The sequence below is a fragment of the Vanellus vanellus genome (genome assembly GCF_965231255.1).
Source record: "Vanellus vanellus genome assembly, chromosome: 6".
NCBI lineage: Eukaryota > Metazoa > Chordata > Aves > Charadriiformes > Charadriidae > Vanellus > Vanellus vanellus.
Genome location: NC_138911.1, coordinates 66,105,668 through 66,128,792, shown reverse-complemented (window position 1 = coordinate 66,128,792; position 23,125 = coordinate 66,105,668). Strand labels below are relative to the sequence as shown.

At 46.5% G+C, this 23,125-nt stretch overlaps 1 protein-coding gene and 1 long non-coding RNA gene across 3 annotated transcripts in view; one reads left to right on the top strand and one right to left on the bottom strand.

The window, feature by feature from the left end:
* RIN3 (Ras and Rab interactor 3) overlaps window positions 1-23,125 on the top strand; it is a gene marked incomplete at its 5' end in the record, with an annotated part of 69,490 nt that overhangs the window by 31,229 nt on the left and 15,136 nt on the right. The window contains 4 exons of the mRNA XM_082485721.1: window positions 11,210-11,282; window positions 13,912-14,003; window positions 18,512-19,996; window positions 22,448-22,756. Of these exons, the coding sequence (XP_082341847.1) occupies window positions 11,210-11,282; window positions 13,912-14,003; window positions 18,512-19,996; window positions 22,448-22,756 (1,959 nt within the window). The remainder of the gene's footprint in view (window positions 1-11,209; window positions 11,283-13,911; window positions 14,004-18,511; window positions 19,997-22,447; window positions 22,757-23,125) is intronic.
* Window positions 8,732-18,912, bottom strand: LOC309673840. Of its 2 annotated transcripts, none has more exons than XR_014269348.1 (3): window positions 18,847-18,912; window positions 18,443-18,528; window positions 8,732-8,827 (listed from the first exon to the last, which is right to left on the bottom strand). It is a non-coding gene; the product is annotated as an uncharacterized lncRNA (long non-coding RNA). The 2 variants fall into 2 exon arrangements; XR_014269349.1 differs by lacking the exon at window positions 8,732-8,827 and adding an exon at window positions 18,091-18,204.

Here is a 23,125-nt window from a genome sequence, read left to right as displayed (position 1 = left end):
TTTGTGGAAGTGTTGGCAGCTCTTGCGATAGCTTCCTCGGTTTTGCAAGTCTTTTTGCTAACACCCTGCCTGCTGGAGTCAGGAAGTAGTAGAGTGAAGATAGACAGAAATTTTTTTTTTTTTTTTCCAGAAAGAGAAATAAGCATCACAATTGCAGAGGAAAACCTAAAGATGTAACCTTAAAATTTCTTAAAGACTCAGAAAACAGGAGATATAGGAAAACAGCCTATAGGAAGACAGTCTCCCATTTTTAAAATTAATTTTAATTGCATTTATTTTCAATCCCTTCTGAACTGGAATGGAGATGGAAAAGGTGGAAATCTGTGATACTGACTGAGGTCAGAAACATGGTATCTTTCACTTTCATAACTGAAATGAATGAACTGGTGTGTGCTGGTATTCGTGACACTGACTTCTAAGATGAAGCCATTTATTTGGGTAGCACTTGCAGATTTTCACAGGAGGTTTTGAAGACAGGGCTGGACGAAGCCTTGAGCAACTTGGTTTGACGTCATGGCTGACCCTGCTTTGAGCAGGGGTTTGGGGTAGAGACCTCCTGGGGTCCTTGCCAGCCTGAGTGATGAGGCAACCAGCTGGTGGAACTGAGTCAGTCTGTGGGCAAGCTCAGGACAGATGGCAGTTCTCAGAAGGGATGTCTCAGCAGCAAAAGCAGTTCCCATTCTTTTAAGACCCAGGTTCTGGGAGAAATATTGCTAAGATTTACAGAGGGATGGTGGTGAAAAAAGATAAAAAAACATAAATATGTCCTAGGTTCGTGTCTCACCTACGATCTCCCTGAAAACTTCCTTTCTTTGGTAGATACCTTGTGGACAGGGGAAAGGAGAGAATGTGCTCAGTCTACTTAGTGCACATTCCCAGTTGAATTAATTCATATGAGGTATCTCAGCATGCTTGAAAAGGCCCAGTAATGCCCTATAGATGCAATTACATGCCCTTTGGCATATTGCAGAGCTAAGCTTGCTGCGAGCTGAGGTAGACTCCAGCATGCGGAGTTAATAGCACTGCAAGGCTCTTGGACTGCTTTCACACATGCGCTAAAGGGACTTTTCAGTTGGAATAGGCCAATCCAAGGAGTAAATGTGCATCCAGTCCTTCCCAAGTCAAACCTCTGGAGACAACCTCCGGTTCATCAAGCAGAAGGGCCCATCAAGAAAGTATGTTCAGTTACTTCTGTTATCACTACAATGGTGCCATCGTTCTTTTTCAAATGGTCACTTTAACTGAAATGGTTGGCCTCCTTGAGTGGAAACCCTGCAGCTTTCAACACCGGAAAGAAGAATTCTTCATATTGTAAACTAAGGCATGAAAAGCAGGGTAGGACTATTTATAGCTCTGATTTCCTCTGAATAGGTGAGAGGCTAAACCTGACATTACAGAGTGAAAAGATCAAGTTATTTATATTTTTTTTGATACCACATGCTGCTATTCAGCAATAAAGCAAAGAGGGGACTGCCATGGCAACAACCTCATGAACCACCCTGGAGACTTGTCTACCAGCCAGAAAGGTCATTAAGCATCTTCAACTTCGGGTTTGCTATAGGATAGGATTTTACTGAATATATATTTAGAAGGCAAAAACATCAGTAGTCCCAGTAGCTAGTAGTTAGGATACAGCAGCCTCATGAGCACAAGTAAAGTAGATGGAAAAGGCAGGAGAGGCAGGAGCCAGGTTTTAGGTGAGTTCAGGCTGTAACTTTGTGCTGAGACTGCTGTCATGATAAGCGCTCTCACCATCCCTCATCTGCCAGCGTGGACATGGGGACGTGAAAGCAGGACGGTGTGGTGGGGCAATGCGTCCTTAGGGGTGCTACCATGTGTTGGGTTATGTGAAATAAAGCCTGGAAAGGAGAAGAAAGTGGTATGGGGGTGGAGGGGTAGCTGGTGACTTTGGGAAGGGTGGTGGCAGACTGAAGACAGAGGTCTGGGAACAGGATGGAGAGGGGCAGTAGGCGGCCAAGGACGGGGTCATGTCCTGTAGCACTGGATGACCGTGTGACCTTCCGAGATGCTCTGAGCAAAGCCGAAAGGAAGGTGCCCGTGGAGGCAGGAACCCAGCAGAGCTGTCCCGTGGTGCAAGGAGAGGAGGCTGCAGGCAGGGGGCAAGCACCATCGGGATGGGTGGGAGGTCAGTGCAAAGCATCAGCCAAATTGCCCCATGGCAGCCAGCCTCCCCGAGGCAGACTGTCACTGGCACCGTGCTGAGGAGCTGCCCCTTTCCCTCCCTGCTGTGCAGGGCTGTGCCACACAACGCAGGGCACAGCAGCTTCATGCGCCTGCAGACGACACAGACAAGGGAATATATGGCTCAGGGAGCTCAACTGAATTTTCCCAAGGAAGTCGGTGTCATTGTGCCCATTTTACAGACTAACAGCTGAGGCACAGGTTGCTGAAGGAGTTTGGGCAGCCGTGCACCACCAGCCCTGAAAAAGCCCAGCTCCTGACGAGCGCTGTATTTACAGGGCTGCAGAGAGGTCCTTTGCCTGCTGACTACTTGACTTTGTTCAGCACTGAGGTACCAACACTACTATTCAGATTTTTTTGGTATGCTTTCTGTAGATGCTGACAGGTGACTTCGCAGCCATACTGTGAGGGAAGCTAATTTTTCCATTTACTTCAGAGGAATGTTTTTCTTTATTGCTGTGTGATGGAGTGTGTGACTGAAGCAAAGTAAGAAACTGTTGTCAGCTCTGGGCCTGGCTAGCCTGAAAAAAAGTGCTGGAAAAAACAACAGAGTCATCAAAGCCCTTGGGAGAAAAGATCCCTCTTCCCTTCTCTTGCCAAAAATGGCTGATTTCCCTAATTCCATCTCAATTAAGCAAATCATACATTTCAGCAGCAGAACTTGTCCAAGACTACTTTTTTCAAGGATTAGCCAGTCGATGAATAAAAGTTTGTGTATTTTTAGCAGGGAAGGCTGGGAAAGCTGAATATGTAGTTAACCTTAAGCTTCAAATTTTAAGCAGTTTAATTGCATGTAAGGATGCCTCTGGGCATACGGGCTAGTATCCTATTTTCCCGTATTAAATGACTCCTGCTCGGTGTGGGAGACACCTTGCCGTTAAGAAGAGTTGACTGACAAATGTTATCTTTTAAAGTGGTTCCTGTTGCTGCCGATGGTGTGTCTGTGCAACAGCTCTGAAGCTGTAGAGCTACCTTAGTTATCTTCAGATTAGCCTCGCTCAGACACAGATAACAATCTGCCTGCCTCACCAAGGGCTCAGCACGGGCTAATTTCCCCTGTTTATGCATGTTTCTCACTAGCAAGAAGTCTACTGTCACCTACGCAGCTTCTCGCTGTGAAAAACCTACCACTGAGCAAGTCTGCCCCATGGCATGAGAGAACCGGGCAGCTCTGCCCCAGCCCTGGGCTCCAGCTCAAGGAGTGCTCTTTGGCTGTTGCTTTCTGCTGGATCTCATCTGCCTCCACAGACAATGCAAGGCCAAAGGCCACCTCTGGGTGGGCTGTTAGAAGGACACAGGAGACATTATCATTGTCTGGTCTACCGTCTGTGGTTTGATTGGCGAGAGAGACTGAATGATTTCTAGTCTCCTAAGGATGTCTAACCTAGACATCTTCCCAACGTTAGTCCGCCTGTCAAAGATGAATTCTCCATTATTCCCATTGTTATTAACACTGAAAATTGAGTTAATGTCAAGGAGTTCCCACTCAGGAGGCTACTCTGAAGTGGGAGCCCAGAGTCTTGGTTTGGCAAGAACAGCAACCGAGGGTTTGGGGGATATTGTAAAACATGGTATGAGGACACACTTTATAACCTGTTGTGCAAGTTCATCATTTCGCTTCTAAATGCAGGCGTGCACAAGGAAAGCAGAAAGTCTCACCAAGTCCCGCTCATTTGAGCTGACCTTCACATCGCTTTGACGCAGTGCTTGTTTTAAAATAGAAAATGTTTTTAAAACATAAAATATTTTTAAAACATAAGGTACTTGTGCAGCTGCTTTTTCAAGATGTAACAGTGCCAGGTTTCTGTGTGGTTTACAAGTTGTTTTGGAAACATTCTGGTCGCTTATAGCGGTTTTTTTTTCTTTTTTTGTTTAAACTCTCATCCTGAAGACTTGCCTCTCCTCTCTCCATGCCAATATTTTCATTTTTACTTTGGGCTTAAACCAACAGGATTGTAGGGAAAGCTGTTGGAAAGAAGCCCTCAGGGTCTTGTTAGCTTTGTTAATCCTCGCTTTGGCTTTTTTTTTGCCTTATTTTTCACTCTCGAGAGGCATAATGCGAAATCTGTGTGTAATCAGTCCTAGAGACTATATGTGCTGTTCTAGGATAATATTGTGTTACCCTACTCTGCTTAGTACCTTGAACATAACCCAGAAAGCTTATGGGTTTTAAAACAGCTACTCTAAATCAGTACCCATAATACTGGTGCCCTTGCCTCAGTGGCTAAACTGGAACAAATTATAATTTTTGGCCTTGGACAGTGTTTGCTATCTGAAGATCTTAAAGAGCTTAATAAACAAGAGTTTCGACTTGTAAATGAGGTAAATAAGATATTGCTTGAAGTAAAACGAGGGCAGTAAGGACCTCATACTTTTACCTTTGAGTAGGACCCCCAAAGTCAGTGAGACTGCAATCAGGACTTCTTCCACCAGGTTGGCTACTAGGTGGGATCACAGCTCTTGGAAGCAGAAATATCATTTTTCCTTTTATTGTCCACCCTATTGACCTCTGCCATTTCAGTGTGGGTTAGTCCCTTTCATCACTCACCTTTGGAAAGTGTGATCTTTCTTCCTGGAAGTCTCTCACGCAGAATGTTTTTCTGGGTACCGGATAGCTTCCCTTAAAAGCTTCCTTTTTCTATATGATTAACCTCAACTCTATGGTATTTCATGATGTATCTCAGTGCCAGAGGAAGAAATTTTTGTCCAAACTTAATGGAAAAAAATGGTTCTTAATAAAATACATCTGTATGTTAACATATATTTTTCACATAATGATTGATTCTCAAGATTATCGGTACGACCTGGAAATTGTTGCTAAGAACTAAACCCCCAGAATTTCAAATCATAGCATCGTTTCCTGTTACATGAGGCACAGGGGAGATCCTTTATAAATCTGAAAGCTTTGTTTACTTCACAAAGCTTTACCAAAGAAATTTGCCTTCTGAGAGCAACTTGCAAGTATCTATAGTCGGTTTGTCTTGTCAGCCATAGCGCTGAGCCCTGACAGTTTGAATCACCGTGCTGGGCAGCGTAAATCTTGTATTGCCATTGCAATGTACGGGTGGATGAAAATGTGACTTCTTCAGCAATGATCCCACAGCGCTCAACTGCTTTCAGCAGAGACCACACCAGTCGAACGCGTCACCCTACTCTCCTTGGTGTTCTTGGGAGCCCTCTCAGTCCCCAACATTTCAGAAAGGCCACGTTTTCCCCCTCACCCCTACGGTGTGAGAGCAAGAAAATAGACCCTGTGTGGCTACATCTAAAACTCCAGCTGAGCCTCACGTTGCCATCTGGTCCTGGGAGGAACTCCTGGATCTCCCCAGCCTCTGGCTGAAGAAACACTGCAAGCCAGGTGTGGAATTTCCACAGACGTTAAGGTGTTTATTCGAGCACTGAAAAGGAGATGCAGGGTGGGGATCTGGCAAGGAAGGCAAGTGCTCTGAAACCGAACAGCCATTCGCCAGGCTGTGCTCTGCTCTTAATCCCTGAAGTGGCTGGCGGTGCCCACGGGCCTGCCGGGACTGTTCACATGGAAACCTGTAAGGAAAGCATTGAGGAGCTGTGACACTTTTCTTTTAGCTGGCTTAGCTGTGCTTGAAGTACCCTTGAGAGCCACCCTCTCAACCCCTGCTGAAACACTAGTTGCAATAAGGAGGAAACAGAGCAGCGAGATGACTGCGGCACGTTTCTGCTCAAGCGTTCCGCAGCAGGGGCGACGAGACCAGGCAGCAGCAGGACTTGATGCTGAACTAAAAAAACCAAGTGGACACCAAGGTGCTGCCCCATCTGCTTGGGTGAATGTGGATGAGCCAAAGCACAGTGGAGCAGCCAAGACCCCTGTGGCTGTTAGATGTGAGGACAGTCCTTCTTCTTAGCACAGGGGTACGGATACGGCGCACAGGGAAATAGTCAACTCTACCGAGTGTCCCCTCTGCTCAACCCCAGCCTGAAAAGAGTGCAAAAGCCTGTGTTTTGCATCTTCTTTAATGGCATTCATTTCGTTCTGCACAATACAATCATATTTTGTGAAAAACATAGTTTAAAAATAGATGTCTCTTACACTCTAGACCCAAGCTCATTAACGCTTTATCACTTTCATAATTCATTAGTTTCTATTTCCCAGGAACTGCCACCAGCAGTGATTTTTTTTCATCATGGCCAGAAAGATTAAACTCTGTAGGAAACCATAAAATTGAAATCCTGTGAGAAAGCATGAGTTGGATGCACAACAGAAGACTCTGGCAGAAGTCCAAACGAGGGAAGTTTCTGCCCTTCCTTGATGAGGGGAAAAATTAGAAACAACGGATAGTTTCATGAAAGAATCACTAGGAAACGCAAGAAAGACAAAACAGACCTGGGTTGCCCAAGACAGTCTGGAACTGTGCAACGAAAAAGGAAGCTTAGACATCAGATGGAAGAAGCAGAGGCAGCAGATTACAGAAGAAATAAAAGGGCCTTGAGAAGAGAAAACAGGTAAACAATGGCAGTGTTTTACAAGAACATAGCACTTGAAGGTCATACAGACAGTCCAGAAAATCATCAAGAAGTAATACAGCAATGTCAGGGACAGATACTAGCAACTTTCAAACAGAGCTGTTGCAGAAAGACACTGTAAACACCCTAAGGACTTCTGCTAAGGTAATCTAAATTTCCCTCTATCCAGCTGAAGCTCTTTCTCTTCATACCACCACCAGCCTACTGCATGAATAAGGGCCAGAAGGAGATTTGTACCTGGTCAGGGAACTGAAGCAATAACCTGAAGCAGTTACACCACTTTCTCACACCTGTCTGTAAAGCACGTCAGGTCCAACAAGCGCATTGTATCATGACAAACACAACAGCCTCAGCACCAGGGTTACGGTACTCACTGCATTCCTCTATCACAGTACCCTGGGCTCATTCCCCAGGGGCAGGAAACCACTAACCCGCCCCATGCACTAGCTAGAAACCTTGGCGTCTGGAAGTAGGGAAGTTGGTAACTGCTGCCTTGGAGTGATCCCATCTTCATAGTGAGTAAAGGGCTGAGGGTCGCAGAACAGCAGCAAAGCTGGCTAGTGCTGCTCACTGCACAGGTCAGCGCAAGCAAGGTCATGGCAACTGTGGTATCAAGACAGAGGCATATAAAAGGAGAGAGGTCTGGTTAGGAGACTGTGGGGTTATAATCTTAAATCTTAAAATAGAAATAGAAAAGTGGAATCACTGCCATGATGACAAATCTCACAGTTTGCCAGAATCTGGAGAGATGAGAGCATCTCAAGCATATCCAAGCGGGACTTCTGAGGATGGTTGTGTTCTTAGTCCTCTGTCAACACAACTGCCACAGAATAAGGGATTCATATCTTTGAATTCAGATGTCTCTGAAGGATTATCCAGATATCAAAAACAGTGAATAGGACTAACAGTGCCATTAGAGAAGAAGAAGCTGAAGTAATTGGGTCCCGTGAGCCTGCGTAAGCAGTAAGAAGATGAAAATTGGGGTGGTTTGTCCACGTGACCAGAACAACAGAACTAGCAAATACAATTCTGCAGGGAAAAATCAAAGAGGAAAGGAAGGCAGAATGCCCAGGGACAGCAAGACTCAAAAACATCAGCATCTGGACAGAGAAATGATGGGGAGATCTGAAGAGTAAAGGAAACATGAAGACAGATTCCAGTCAGTGCCCAAAGATGACACTCTTCAGAGCATGTTGGAGTAGTAAAAGGAAAGATGAGATAATCATAAATATTCATAGCAGTTCATAACCTGGCCATGTCCTGTTCAGTTACTGAGTTGCACAAAAGACACAAAACAGAGTATGGTCAACAGTGAACCACGAATTCGTGTTACTAATGCTTCCATCACCCATAAAAAATTTTTCAATTAATTTTGATATCTTTGTTTCAGGCCGCTCAAAATTGCCCATTAATCTACACGTTTCCCTTTTTATTTCCTGAAGGTGACTTTTTTTCTGTGGGTTTCTAAATATCAGGTAAAACTCAATATGCTGTGGCAATACATTTGGCTCACAGAACCCAGCCTTGCTTTTGCTGTTGCTTTTGATCATATTCTTGACATCCCGCCACTGTTCTGGTGAGACGTAGAGATTTCCTTGCTCTCCAGGTGCCCTGGGTGTAGTTTCATAAGCCCAAAACAGGTGAATTTTGCCTCTGCAGTTTTCAGCAGGATCACAGCAATCTGGCAGAAAAGTGTCTGCTTTTAGCTTTTGCAGAAGTCATGAGTTCCTATAAATGGCAACACCATGATCCCTCCCTGAGCAGCAGTGCTCATGTCAGTGAAATGTCCCTAGCTACCCACAGCACGTCCACAGCCAGAGAAAAGCACCTCTTCCTGACTGTCTTCTCAGAGCAGGGTGCCTTGAAGGCAGTAATGGCACTGGGGGAGAGATACGTTGTCCCCAACAGTCAGCAGAGCCCTTTTAGCTGCACAAACTTGCGATTTTCTGCATCTTTCCAAGAACCAGAAATATGCAACAGGACACAACGGTCTCCACCGGCGAATGACAGCCATTCCCACAAGAGATGTTCCTGTACCATACCCATCCTCTGCCACCCATCTGCCACAGCAAAGCGGTCAGGAAGCACTGCTTACCAGTGATGCCTGCCGGCGGTCAGCAGGTGTCTGGATAAAAACAGGTTAAGGAAAATGTGTTAGGTTCTCTCGAGGAAGACTTTCCCCACAGGTGACTTCAAGGCTTTCCCCATGGGCGCTGTGCTGGGAGTGAGTCCCAGTGGCCACAGTAGCCCTGCACAGGCTGCTCGACACTGTCACGGTTCAGAACAAATTTTGGGCAGAGTATTGGTCCTGCTGGTGCTAATACCTTGAGTACTAAAGCAGTGTTCTAGTCTTATTTGTTTGCAGGCCACCCAAAAACGGCCCAGCAGAGCTGCGAGTCTCGGTATGATGAATTCCAGCCTGCTGACAAATACACTTATACACTTGATTTTGTTACCTTCTGTGACCTTTCAGAGCAGACCAGGGACAGTCCAGTCTCTATATACCACCTGCTGAAAACTCCTGTCCTTAAGCTCCAGCAGCTTTTGTACCTAGACTGCTTTAGCTATATAATTCCTGGTGATTTGCGGTGGTTTATGCTATTTAACTATATATGGGAGCAAGAGTAGCTGTACGGTGACAAGGCACTTCTACGTGGATTCTCCCGACACTGAGGGGCTCGAACTAATATTCTTTTGTCTAAAATTCAAGGTCCCAAATGGCAGCGCTTCCTGGCACAGAAACTATCATCAGTTCCAGTCCAAGTGATCTGCTCACGGCTGTAAACATGTACAGGTGCAGCCTGCTCTCTTACGTACACCTGCAACTCGGGGTGCCAAAGCGAACATGTGGTTCTTAACAGAAAAAAAAAGTCCTTAAAACCATCCTCCGCACAAAGGGCTTTATTTAATTGCTGGAGATTCGAGTGAGTTCAGGCTCTTGGGGTTTTGCTCATTCTCTGGAACAGCACTGGGGTTTGTCTTTATTTTCGTTTCCTGTGTCAGAGCTGCAAAGCAGATGGATTTCAAACTGTAGAAATTGTTTGTGGTAGATGTTTAATGAAAATCCCTGACTGAAACATGATTCTTACTAAAGAAAAAGAAAAAACTTGCCGAACACTTATTTTTCCAGTTGTGGCAGAAAAGCAAGGGAAAGGGATTGTTTTGCTTAAAGTATATTTTGAATTTCGCGATGCAGTCTGGTATCAGTGCACACACTGAGGTTCATCTGTCCATGCTGATCCAACACAAATTGATACTAGGAATGACTTCTGAGAATCTCTTTAAAAAATGCCTGCGTTGGTGTATTCGGCTCAAAATAGCAACCTGCAGGGCCTGAGCTAGGACAAAGGGAGAAGTAGAAGGAGGAAACGCCTTGTTTGGGGAACGAACTGTGACGCTGAACAAGAGACAAGCTTGAGCATTTCCTTCCAGTGGGATTCTCCGCTGGCTGGAGAACAAGAGCCAGAGCACGGAGCCCGGGGAGAGGAGAGCCAGGTGGATGTCTCCCTCCTGCAGGTGCTGGAGGCCCTGCTTTGCAGGGGAGCTAGCAACCAGGCAGGCAGGGCAAGGAGCTGGAGGTGCTCCACAGGGCTGTGAATCATGGCAGACCGGGGCAGCTGAATCACGATAGTTGAGATTCCTGTCCACAGCTGGGACCTGTGCTCCAGAAAACAGAGCAAAGGAAGGCGCAGAGCAGCTGCGGGCACCGCTATGAGGGTTTGAGCTGCTGCTGCTCTCCGAGGATCTCCCGGCGTGCTCCTGTGGCAGGAATGGTGCAGCTCCACTCCAGTTCTCCACCACCAGTAAGCAGGCATTTTTGAGAAACTACTGCAGATTTCCTTTAGTCTGTCAGTCTTTGTGATAGCATGTTGTGTACATACTGGCACAGACAATTTGTGAGACTATAAAGCAGAAGCAAAGATGGACACTTCTCTCCTGCAGATCTATCTCTTTCTCTCTATGTTGGGTTATCGGTCAATGTGAAATTTTCTCCACTGGCTGGTGAATTTTTTCTAGCTTAGCTACCAAAAGCTCTCTAATAACAGGTGAGATTTGGGCTACACAATGCCATAGCGTGCTGCTATAAAGGAGGTCATCGGGAAGAACTCTGCAATTCTGTAGATTGTATTTTCCCACTTAAAGGAAAGTGCTGTCACTGTGTAACACAATGGGAGGGAGAAGACAGGGGAGATACAAATAGGCTGTGCTCACACCGCCTGCATGACCCAGGTCAGAGCCCACACACGTAGTAATGAAATAGTGATTTCTATTTTTTTTTATTTCAAAGTGCTTTGTCCATCCAGACCAAACCAGATTCCAGCACGGAGAGTCTTGAGGTCAGCCCCATGTGTATTGCGGATGTGCACATCCCTAGAGATAGATGTGCTTGTAATGAACCCTTTGGTTGTGACCTGGGTTTTTTTCTTCCCATTGTTTCTATTACTGTCACATACAGTGCAAAGGAAACAGTTGCTGACTCTTTTTTTGTTTGGTTGGTTTTCATCAGTCCTGTACCTGGAAGGATCTGTCCTTGTATTTGAGGATGTCTTCAAACTGGTTGCCTTCTACTGCGTCAGTAGGTGAGTCAGATTCATTGCTGCCATGGAGGGGTCACTTCGCTCTCCCCGTTGGACTGCCTTTCCCCAGTACCCAGTCACAGCATGGCCCCCGCTGTTTCCTCCAGTTTCCTCTAACCTGCCAGACCAGGAGGTATTTCAGATGTTGGTATCTACGATGGGGCCAGACCATAGTAGTAGTCATGAAACAATTTCTGTTCCTTACCCAAAATTTAAAAATAAAATATAGTGATAAAGAACAGACCTTGTTTGTTTGCCCAGCGCAGAAACACCAAACGTAGTGGGCACAGGGATGAGAAAGACCTGTAAGGTCATTTTCATTAGCGCCAGATTTGATCAGCAGCTTACGAGTCCCTCTGTGTAATTAAACCTGTGTGTCTACAGTCTCCTCTAATCCATGTGTTTGTGCCGAGCACACTGCAGCGATGCCTCCACCACCTCCTTACCCCATTCCTGTTGCAGCAGGTCTTGTTTTGAGTTGGATGTAAACTTTTGACCTTCCCTACAGAAACTTAGATCGCTCTTAAAGTAGTTATTCCCATTTAAGAGGGGAAAGGAGATTGAGGATATGTTTACAAGACAGTTGTGCTAGTGACTTGGTTAGGTCATGCAGTAGGAACGGGCTATCTATGGTATGCTACAGTGTGCCGCAGCTTACCCAGCCAGTAATATTCGCACTATTTTGGGGCTGCTTCTGCAGCCAGCTGCGTTCAACGCTGCTGGGCCAGGACTCCTACCTGCATGCAAGGGACCGCGCTCTGTCTCACCCCCATCAATGAAAAGGTATTTAGGCATCTAGATGTGTAGAGACCCTATAGAATGGGCATAAAATAACCCCTGGCCCCATATAAAGATTTCTGTCTTACCACAGGAGCAAAGAAGAGCCCAAATGCAACCAAGAATTGGGCATTTCTAGTCAAACAGCTGGTGGGAGGGAAAACCTGCTCGCTTCTGCTTTCCTGCAGAAAGGATTATGGCTTAAGAAAGAGTCCTAGAAAAAAAGAAAAGCTTTCCTCGGTTCCTGTTATAGATGTTACTTCTGAGTGTCAAATACACATTCAGATGGTTCATGTGATTTCTCAGGTCGCTGCCAAAAGACAAGGTAAACAGGGAATAATTTTCTGAGAGAAGCAGGTACTAAAGAGGCTGCTTAGGCGCTGGCCTACCATTTGCCGGCAGCTTGTCGGAGCTCTCTATGATGGTGAGTGGAGAGGCCGTTTCTCAGGGCTGCAGTAAATAGTCATCTGTAAATAGCTGGAAACAGCTTATCAGGACTGACAGGCTCTGTTCAAAAGAAAGTTTGGCCTGGCTGGATTACCTTAGATCACAAAACCAACACCTGTAGGTAACAGGTGACTTGGTGGCTTGTCTGCAAGCTGCTGCCCCATGAATAAAACCAGATTTTTTTCTATTAGGGTAATATCTTAATGTTTCCTGATTTTTAGATGTATTTTTCTACCAAAGAAAAAAAAAAAAAGAAATAGGAGGGAGCTGCTCATGCATATAATAATAACAAAGAAAGAAAGCAGAAGGTCCATGAACCCTCTTCCTCTTTTAAGCCTGATATCTGCCGTGAAAAAAAAAAAATCTTGGGATCACAGCCATTTATGTCAAACTGTGTGACAACAGAGTACTCAGTGGTGCACAGAGAACCCATGGAGTACACTGTGCATCAGTAAGATACGTATCTGTTCGTAAGGGCAACTTTAACTTTTGTTAAACTTTTTAATGTGTAAAATTACCCTGTGCCATTCCTTGCTACCTTTTAGGGACTATTATTACTGGCTTTTCTAGTCCTTCTGAGAACAGGAATTGAGGTAGGAACAGGTTTAGCAAATTGTTATTGGGCAAGAGACAAACCTGAACAGTTCGCCACCAGCCCGAGAGCTCGGTTAAATGATTTGAGACTTAGGGTGCATTTCAGTGAAACCTAACTTACATCCTCTGAGAAACTGCATCTTTTTTTTTTTCAGTAAAACTACAGCATCTTTCCAGAAACCAAGCAGTGAGAAGTCTGAGAGCAGAGAGTATATGGATATATGTGTTTTCTCAGTGTCATGCAGCACTTCATCGTTGTCTGTCTCTTCACCCAGGGGCTACTGTCTCCTCTAACCCCACTGTGTCTCACGGTGTCCCCGTGCCTTACACTGACACTCATATTTAAAAGAGGAAGCAGCGTGGGGAGAGAGGGGCAAACAGAAAGAAAAAGGACTGCAAATCCCCCCACACCACCAGAAAGAATGGCTTTTTTAATTACAGTAATTACAATTTGCAACACCTCACTTTTCATGGGAAAGTATTTCAACCCTTGTGGCTTCCCCTGAGGTGAGAGGCATCGCCTCTGTTTTTTGGAGGAAGAAGCCAAGGCACAGTGATTAAGCCCGTGGCACGGCATGAAGCGTCACCACAGGAGCTGGTGACCTCTTGTGAAATCAGAGCAACCCAGGCCGGCACAACATCCACAGTGCCTTACTGGCTCTGAGATCTCCCTTTGACAATGTCCAGGACTTTGCAGAACAGGGCTGAAATTGTGAGGCAATTCAGTCACTAAAACCAACAGTAAAACCTGAAGTTCCTAACAATCATGGGGGTTTGTTCTTTTGTTGTTTTTTCACTGTGTTTCTTTTTACAGGGATTTGCTGCCCTTCACCCTGAAGCTGCCACAAGCAATATTAGAAGCCAATAACTTTCAAGACCTTGAAATTATCTCTAGTCTGGGGATAGGTAAGTCCCTCAGAGCAGCCAGAGTTTCACTCGGACTTGTGAGAACTCAGACTTGCCTCGCACAGACATAATGCAACTGGAGGATAGATGAACTATTGTCTTCAGAATAGCTGAGGAGGCCTGAATGCGGGAGAGAAGATGTTTATGATCTTTATGTCTATAGAAACCCACTGAAAAAGGGCCCTTTGGATATAAACCTCCACTTGGACTTCTGTGCAGGGCTTGAGAGCTACGGTGTCACTATATAAGCTGGGGCCTTCAACAACTGAAGCGTGGCACAGCCTCTCAGGATAGCTTACACACATCGGAAGCCGTTGGCATCTGAGGTACATGAAAAGAGGAAAACACCTTTGCAATTTCCCCTTCTGATGTGTGGCGGCAATGCTGATGGAGGTGTGATATTTCTGAATTTTGATATTTCTGCTTCCTCTTGCAGGATTTCTAGTTGGTGGAGGAATGTTCTCTCTCTCCTCGCACTAATCAGATATGAAAAGGAATGTTATTTTTAGTGACAGCACCAAATGAGCAAATTTTAGATCAGATGTATAAAGTTACAGAGTTGGGAAATGCAGTTCTGTTAACTAAAGTATGTCTCCTTCCGATTCCTTCCCATTTAACTCACTCCACTTGAGACTGCTGTTACGGTTGGCCACTCCCATGCTATTTTGCTTTTCAGTTTTCCCTCAGCTGTTGGAAACAGCCAAACAAGGGTGAAAGCTGAAGAGTTAGCTCACTTAGAGATATTCACTAGAGCACCCTGGGGCTTTACAAATCTATTTTTGGATCTTCTGCATTATGCCTCCCAGAAGGTATGGGCAAACCCCACCGGTTTCAGTTCAGGCAGCTTCGTTGAATTTGCCCATCAGAATTGCCTCTAACACTTTCAGCATCCTCTATTTTGAAAATGTTCCAATTTGTCAAAACATCCCTGAGTGTGGGTGTCCAGCCAGCACTGATGGCTTAAGGAAAGGTATTTTGCAACTTGAGATAGTAAGTTGCAAACTTCTTATTATTTTTATTATAACAAGTGTAAAAACTTTGGATTAAAATGTAAGAAGTGCATCATGATTTTCCAACCTGTAGTCTAATTTGAGCCAGCAGAGGAGATCCTGACCCAGGCAACAGTCTCCAGCAACTTCTGAAAGGAAGGATTAGCTAAAGCATAAGCACCAAAGTAACGTTGGTTGTAGTCTTCTTACTTCTCCCCTGTACACTGGTGGTCATAAAAGTGGTAATGCTTGGAGGTTTGCTTGTCACAGTGCATTGCATGCCAGAAAAGTTTCTGAAAACAGAAGAAAACCTGCTGCTGTGTAAAGATGTTGTGTAAAGATGATGGAGTATGGCACTTCTTGGAGTGCCATACTGTCTCACTGAAGACAAACAGGCTGAAGAAATGAGCGATGCTGTTTACTGCTTCCTGGAGCAAAATTTTGAGGGTACAAATGGGTTCACAACCAATAAGTGCTGCCCGAAGTGGCCCTCCCAAAGGAAAGCTGGAGTTGGTTGAAATTCTCGTATGTTGCTTTTTATTTATTTCAAAGTTATATGGTTTTTGAGGGGGTAGAACTAAGATGTCTACCTGCAAGCTGGATTGTTCCACAAAGGATCTGGCTGTTATGTATATTGTCAAAGAGGGTGTACTACAGGCCCTCTAGTCCTGACCTCGCTGGTACAGAAGGCATTTTAGCAGGAGAATTAGCATGATTTCACTTCACAAAGAGCACGTACCATCACAGATGTGCCCAAGTCTCAAAGAACTGCCTAATTATCCCTCCCAGAGTGTAAGCTAAGGGAAGGAGATGGCAACGGGAGACAATCAAACGGCCTTTCGTGCTGTATGAGACAGTGTGGCTGGGCTGGGAAACACCTTCTCTGAAGCAGCTGTGTAACCCCCTTGGTAGGACCACCTCCTCTGGCTTTTCACTGTCTGAGTGGAGCACTGCATTTTCATCAGTGTCTTATCCTGACTACTACTGAGAAAAATAACCAACTTCCCTTTTGTAGATTGCTTTACTCACCATTTTCTCAGCCCATGAGGCTCCACAGCATTATATTCTGACTTAAACAAGCAGCTTCCACTGTCTTGCATTTGCTGATACCCAGTAGAGTTGGAGTGTTTAACGGAAATCATACCCCAGACAGTCTCAGACACGAGGGAGTAGTTAGCTTGATGCTATTATGTGCAGTTGCATCTGCACGTCTGTTCCTGAATTCTGTTGTCAAGAGTGCTGCTGTTCCTGGCAACACTTTTATTTTAAGCTTCTCTCTTTTCCTCCCGCTCACGGCAGGAAATCAGAGAATAAAGCTGTTCTAACCTCAGCCTCCCTGAGCAAGCACGGTGACATGCTTATGAAGTTGAGTTAGCCATGGACACTAGCCTAGGCTGTGAGAGGCTAAATCGGCAATTTTATCCTGAGGGGAATGGGCCGTCTCTTAGTTCGCCTCTGCATGGCTTACTCTGTGGCTGTGTTATAGAACTGCTTGGTTAGAGGGAGCGGAGGGGCAGCGAGGAGTCAGCCTGCCCATCCTGCCCTGCCTGCAGCACTTGCACCCGCTGGAGGGATGGGGACGGTCCCTGTCCTTGGGGCAGCTGGCTGTGGCGCAGAGGACCACATGGCTGGCAGAGGGAGGCAAGGCCAGCAGCGGGCTCAGGGCACGGAGGGAGAAAGGCAGAGCCCTGCAGAGGGCAGGTCATGGCGGCGGCAGAAAGAAAATGGCTTTTCCAGCAACAGCATGGAACTGGCTGCAAGCAGGAAGCCATCAAAAGTCACAGCTGCACTGGGGAGCAAAACGGGAAGAAGTGGCCTGTCTTTGGGGACACAGTGGGCAAAGGAGAGATTTTATCTGAATGTGTTTCACCCCCGAGTTCTGCGTTGGCTTCAGTTGAAGAGTTTCTTTGTTCTGAGTTCCGCCATGACGTTCCCAACTGGAGGTCGCTTTGAGCTTTTCTGGGGTGCTGATTTTTAGGAAGAGGCACAGGCACACCCTGCCCAGGGCTCCGGCCAGCTCAGCCCTGTGCCCCTTTCCCCATGCTGGGCTGGGGGCTACGCTGGTGGAGCTGGCAGAACAGGGCCTTGGCAAGGCACAGCTGAAGGCACTGTCCTGAGAGCTGTACTGTGGGCTCAGCACGGAGGGTCGTCCCACACTTGTGCAGCCCTATCTGTCCCCTCTCGGGCCCGGCACGTGATGCTTTTGCAGTGAGATGCGCTTGACATCAAGCACAGGGAGGGGTGCAGGAGCCATGTGGCAGCCCCATTCGCATGCTCTGTAAGAGTGTGCTGTCGGCGTCAGCTCTGTGTCCAGGCACCAAGCACACCGAAATAGTTATTTATTTATCCGCATCCCTGTGTTTCCAGGATTTCCCATCTACCCTTTGTCCCTAAATCTGTGGGCATCTATGCAGTCCTCACGCAGTGAATACCCTCAGAGGTTTATACCCTTTCCCTTGGTCAGAACACACAGGGTTTGCAAGACCCTCTGTTTCCTGATGCTTCCAGTAGTGGATCCTGGATTAGCACCTGAGTGATTAAAAGCAATCGGACTAGAAAGGCAAGCAGATTTGAGAACTCATCTCTGGGGGAAGGGAAAAAGGTTAAATTTGATACTGAATCTGTTCAAAAGATGTACAACTACTCTGTAGTTGGTTTTTTTTTTAAACAAGTTACTGCAAAATAAATTCCAATAAGAGGTTGGTGACATACAGAAATAACTACTTGCATCTGAAACACCATCTTCCTTTTCTGGTCACAGTTGATGGCACCGAAATACTTAACTATTCTTTAGTCCTGCAGTACACAACCTTCCTGTGTTCGCAGTCTTCTGCACCGTCTTTTCTCTCTTACACCTGCAGGCATGCAGCCTCAAGGCAAGGTGTAAAACAGAGTGGGCACAGCTATGATGTCATCCAGACATATAGACGTTACTGGTAATTTTAATCTGTGGAAGGTATTTCAAATCATATGTTTCCGGACTGGTTGTACTGCAAAGCAGGATCAGACCTCTGTGTAGAACAGACTCTGCCACATCTTCACCTGATGTCTCTTGTGCTCCCGGAGCACGTCGGATCCAGGCTGTACATCTCAGCCCTGCACCTTCCCATGGTCAGCAAGAAGAAGACAGCACTTGCCTGGGGTCTTCACACCCTCAGGTATCCACAGCTATTTGCATTTGGAGGCCAGCAATTACTGAACGAGCCATAGACCTGTTTTCACAATCATTAATATTTGTTACTTGTACCTTCCTGCACACCGCATAGGCTCTATAGCATTAACAGTTTTCACTAGGTGAGTATGCTAAAATTGGCAAGAAAGGGGTTTCTTCTGAGCTTGTCCCCTGGTTTGAAGCATCTCATACACATAAAACAGGCAACCCTTCCTTCACACAGAGGTATGAAAACTTGTGTACCATTTCTTTTAACAAAAAGTAGGACTTCTACGTACCATTAGCAGCTGAAATTCTCTCAGAGCTTTTTTCATTCTTCTTTTTCCTTTTTTTTTTTTTTTTGACAGATTTCTGGGATTCTTCCCTAAACCACAGAAGAAGAGGAGAGGAGTTATCCCACCCTGCAAAAGACCCTGCTTTCAGCACTGCCCAGGCAGACAGTTTAAGATCTATCCAGTGTTTTGCAAGTAACACAAACCACTGCTCATGTGAAATTGAGCTGTCAATAGGAAATGACAGGCTGTGGTTCGTGAATCCTATTTTTATAGAAGAGTGCAGTAATCCTTTTCCTCTAGATGTACCTCCTCCTAAAAGCCATGCTGTGAGCACTGATCTCCCCCCTGCCCCCACACTCGCTGAAAGGAGGTCTCCCCACCGCCCCCCCCCACCTCCACCTTCTCACATTCAGAAACCTTCTCTGAAGCTCCTGCGAGATCCCATGACTGCCTGTGAAGAAAACGAGCTGCTGCTTCAGCCTCTAGGAAAGAGCATCAAGGAAATGAAAATTGAGGGCGGTGACAATAAAGAAGAAGAAGAGAAGAAGCAGAGCTGCTCAGGCAACGAGCCCTCAGCAGTGAGCCCCAAGAAGGGCTCCCAGCCCTCTGTGCCCCCACGGAGGCGGCTGTGTGAGAGGACCTTGAAGGAGAGCTGTGTGGGTAAGCCTGGAAGTTGTGAAACGCTGAAAGGGGAACGGACAGAAGAAAAACAAGAGACAAGTACAGAGAGCGGAGATAAGAGGTCGCTGTGCGAAAAGGCTGTAGAAATGCCTGGGGAGGTTCCTGAAAGGGCTGTATCACAGTTTCAGGAGACAAAGCCCGAACCTGCAGAGAAGAAGAAGGACATGCCTGAGATACAAAGCAATGCCATTGAGAAAGCAAAGTCACCTCCTATCCCACCACCGAGAAGGAAGAGGCTTTCCCAGGTACCAAGGATCCCCAGCTCCTACCAGTCAAAGCAAAGAACAGTGGCAGAGACGGCCATGGCCACGGCACCGGCTTTGTGGAAGAGCAGCTCACCTGCAGTGGCAGGTGGTGCCACTTGCACACACACCAAGACTGAACAAGATCATGTCCACAAATCCGTCGGCTCAGCTGAACTGAAAGGTTCGCGCTCCTCCCTGGAGAGCCCGGGAGGCAGCGCTGTGGCTCAGGCATCAGCGTCCGAGCCAGACTCCTACTCCACCAGTAGCACAGAGGATGACCTGGAGATGCTGAGTAGTTCATCCGGTAAAAAGACACGCTCCATGATCTTGGACAAGGCCAAGAACAGGCTGTCCTTTGTGAGCCTGTCCAATGTCTTCACAGTCTTTTTGTCTAGTGACAGGAAGCTGCAGAAGAAGATAGTGGAGCTGGCACAGGACAAGGATTCGTACTTTGGCAACCTGGTGCAGGACTACAGAGTGTACAGTTTAGAGATGATGGCAAAGCAGAGCTCCAGCACAGAGATGCTACAAGAAATCCGGATGATGATGACGCAGCTGAAGAGTTACTTAGTGCAGAGCACTGAGCTGAAATCTCTGATAGATCCAGCCTCCTACACCGAGGAACAGTTAGGTAGGTGACTGTGCTTTACTCATCCTCGGGCGGGATTTGGGAAGGTGAGGAGGGAGACAGGATTATGCAGACACAGTTTCTGCTTTACAGAATTATAAACCACCTCCTAAAAGCTGAGGGGTGCAAACTGAAGTCTACTCTGTGGTTGCCAGCACATGGAGGAGCAGCTCTGAAAACTGGGAGACCAATGAGGGGGAAAAAACTCATTATGAATGTTTTAAAGGGAAGAGTTTAAGCAGAAGAGGTGTGTGTTTGTGTGTCTGAGAGAGACATATATGTATGTATATATGCATATACACACAAATATGAGAGAGTGTGTGTATATATATGTGTACGCATAGGCACACACACATGGAGCTGTATTCACTGGAAACACAAAAGGCCAACTTCCCTCTCCACAGCTCTGTTCCCCACAGCTTTCCACGTCCACTGCCCCACGCTCTGTGGTGAGGATGGAGAACTCCCGGCATGTGGCAGCCAGATTGGGGGTCAGTCACTGTCTCACAAGGAGGGACAAGACTATGACGATTTCGAGTGGCAGGTTGGAGGAATCACTTGATTCCACTGTGTGCTCCTCAGAGCTCAGAGGCATGGAAGAGCTGCCTGCTGCAAGAGCACCGCTGCCTCCAAAATGCAGCATTCACCTCTCTTTGACATGGACATAGTTTGCCTTTGGGGAGGAAAAATAATATTTTTGTCTGTTTAGGGATGTTTTGTTGCTTCTTATTCAATATTCTGAGAGGGAGTAATGTGCTACTCCCCTCCTTGCTAAGAAATGGACTGGCCTGTTTAATGTCCATTCACAAGGGAATATTCAAAGAGCTGTAGATTTTTTTATCCCAGTCAAAGCCGCACAGCCTGGAAAGGTGTGCATGCAATGCTCTTTGGACTTAAAACTGTTTCCTGAGGACCTGAGAACCAATGCAGGGCTATTTATGAGATTCTCTAAGTTGGCTTAAAGCAAGCTGGGAGCTGGAAGACTCCCGATGCAGAACATGGCCAACCACAGAAGAGACCAGGGATTCCAGGGGATCCTGCAGCTCTGGTATTAGGTGGGGCCCAGCTAAGTGGTGAGCCAGGACCCCGAGACACTCAGCTGTCAGTCTCAGCAGGCCCTGATGACTTCTTTCTCGCCCAGCAAAGGCTTCACATGATGCTGCAGTGTCCCCAGCAGAACAGGCCCGCTGCCAGCCCCTTGCCATAGCCAGGAGAGGGGAGCTACAGTTCCACTTCTCACGCCCCTCACGCAACACCTGCAATTTTTGTCCCCGAGGCAGAGGGGGTGTCAGCACAGAGAAGTCTGTCTTGAATCTTGATTAGGGAAGGTGGAGAGGAGGCAGAAAGAAGAAGCGTCCTTGTTCTGCTTGGCAGAGCTGCGTGCGTGCGAGGATTCCCCCCACCTTCACACGGACACGCCTGGTTAGATCTAGCCCTGTTCACTGCCAGTTCCTGAGCAGGATGATGTGGCCCAGTCAGCCTGGGGAGGACTGTCTTCTCCTGTGGAGGGCAGGGATACCCACGGTGGAAGATTTACCATTTGAATTTGTCCTGCTTCAGGCTGACTGATTCTCTGGATTCTTTAAAATAGTTGGATTTTGTATACATGAATGTTACTGCCCTCTGTTTCCTTCCCCACTGACTGAGCAGATGAACTCTTTTGCTGGTGACCTTTTCGCCTCAGTGCAGGGGTGACAAGAGGATCCCTTGCAGTCCCTCTAACTCTGCCTCTGGCTTCCAGGAGTCAGAGGACAGACTTTCTCACAGTCTTTCATGCTTCCTTTTGTCTCCTGCTAAATGCTCAACCCACACAGACTATTTCCTCATCCACAGGTGTGTAAAATGTGACTTAAGGATCAGTAAATTAGAGTCACTTGAGCAGTGAGGGTGAGAAACTTCTGATCAGATGTAGGTGTCTGCCTCTGAGCTGGTGGCTACAGCCCCTTTTCAAGTCACTGTGGAGAAAGGGGTGCTCTGAGGATGCAATTGATTTCGTCCTGAAGTGAGTATCTCAAACAGGTCAGAGGGAGATATCAGAAGGGACCTGAGATGAATCCCACCTGGGCATTTTTAAGGGCAGGGCTGTGAGTAGAAGCTCGGTTAGGTGAAGTTTCCTCATCTCTTCCCAAAGTTGGCTTTCCTGCTGCCTGACAATGCCATGCTGATCAGCCAGATGTCAGGCAAAGACAGCAGGGACTGCTGGTAGCAGGAGCTCTCCTACGGCTCCAGTGGCAGAGACCGCACATTGACGTTCATCTCAAGCCTATGCAGGACTTCTGGAGGGTGTTGGTAATGAAACATTTACTTTCTGGGATGTAATTTCTGTTGCCTGCTCACAGCTATGCAGTAGTGCATGAATAACCAACCACATGCTTTCTTAGGAGTTTTACTTGCACCTGTACTACTGTGTTGATTATTTATCACAGACTTTTGTGTTCTCCCTTCTCCACGCAGAAGTGATTGCTGAGACAGCTTTGTACAAATGTGTCCTGAAACCTTTAAAAGAAGCCATTGATTCTTACTTGAAAGAAATCCACAACGAAGATGGATCTTTACAGCAGCTAAAAGACAACCAACTTGTGATACAAAACACAACTACCACTGACCTAGGCGTCACAACCAGTGTGCCTGAAACTGTTGTGCTGGAAAAGATCCTTCACAAGTTCACAACCATGCACAAGGCCTACTCCCCAGAAAAGAAGATTGCCATCTTGCTGAAGTCCTGCAAACTCATCTATGACTCCATGGCTCAGGGAAACCCAGGTACAGCACTCCCGCTGAAATGGTATCCCTCACTGGTCCTTCTCTGTGTATCAAAGGACTAGGGTTTATGATACTGGTGATGTGGTAATATTCAGATGGGAGGTAACAGTGATGGTCAGTGTGTTTGGTATCAGCTGTCCACAGGTTGTGTTCAGAATGGACTGGTTAGTGACTGCAACGTTCTCTGCGCTAATAACAGATATAAGTTACCTGGCTAACTTTAGGCTCCATAACTCCAAAAACCATATGTCTGTGAGTGTTTTATGGGTAATGTCCTTTTTGCACAGCTCTCCATAAATCCTCAGAGCTCTATCCCAGCTTGTAGCAGCTTAGTGGTAAATTCTAGGAATGGGTCTTTGGGAAAAGTGT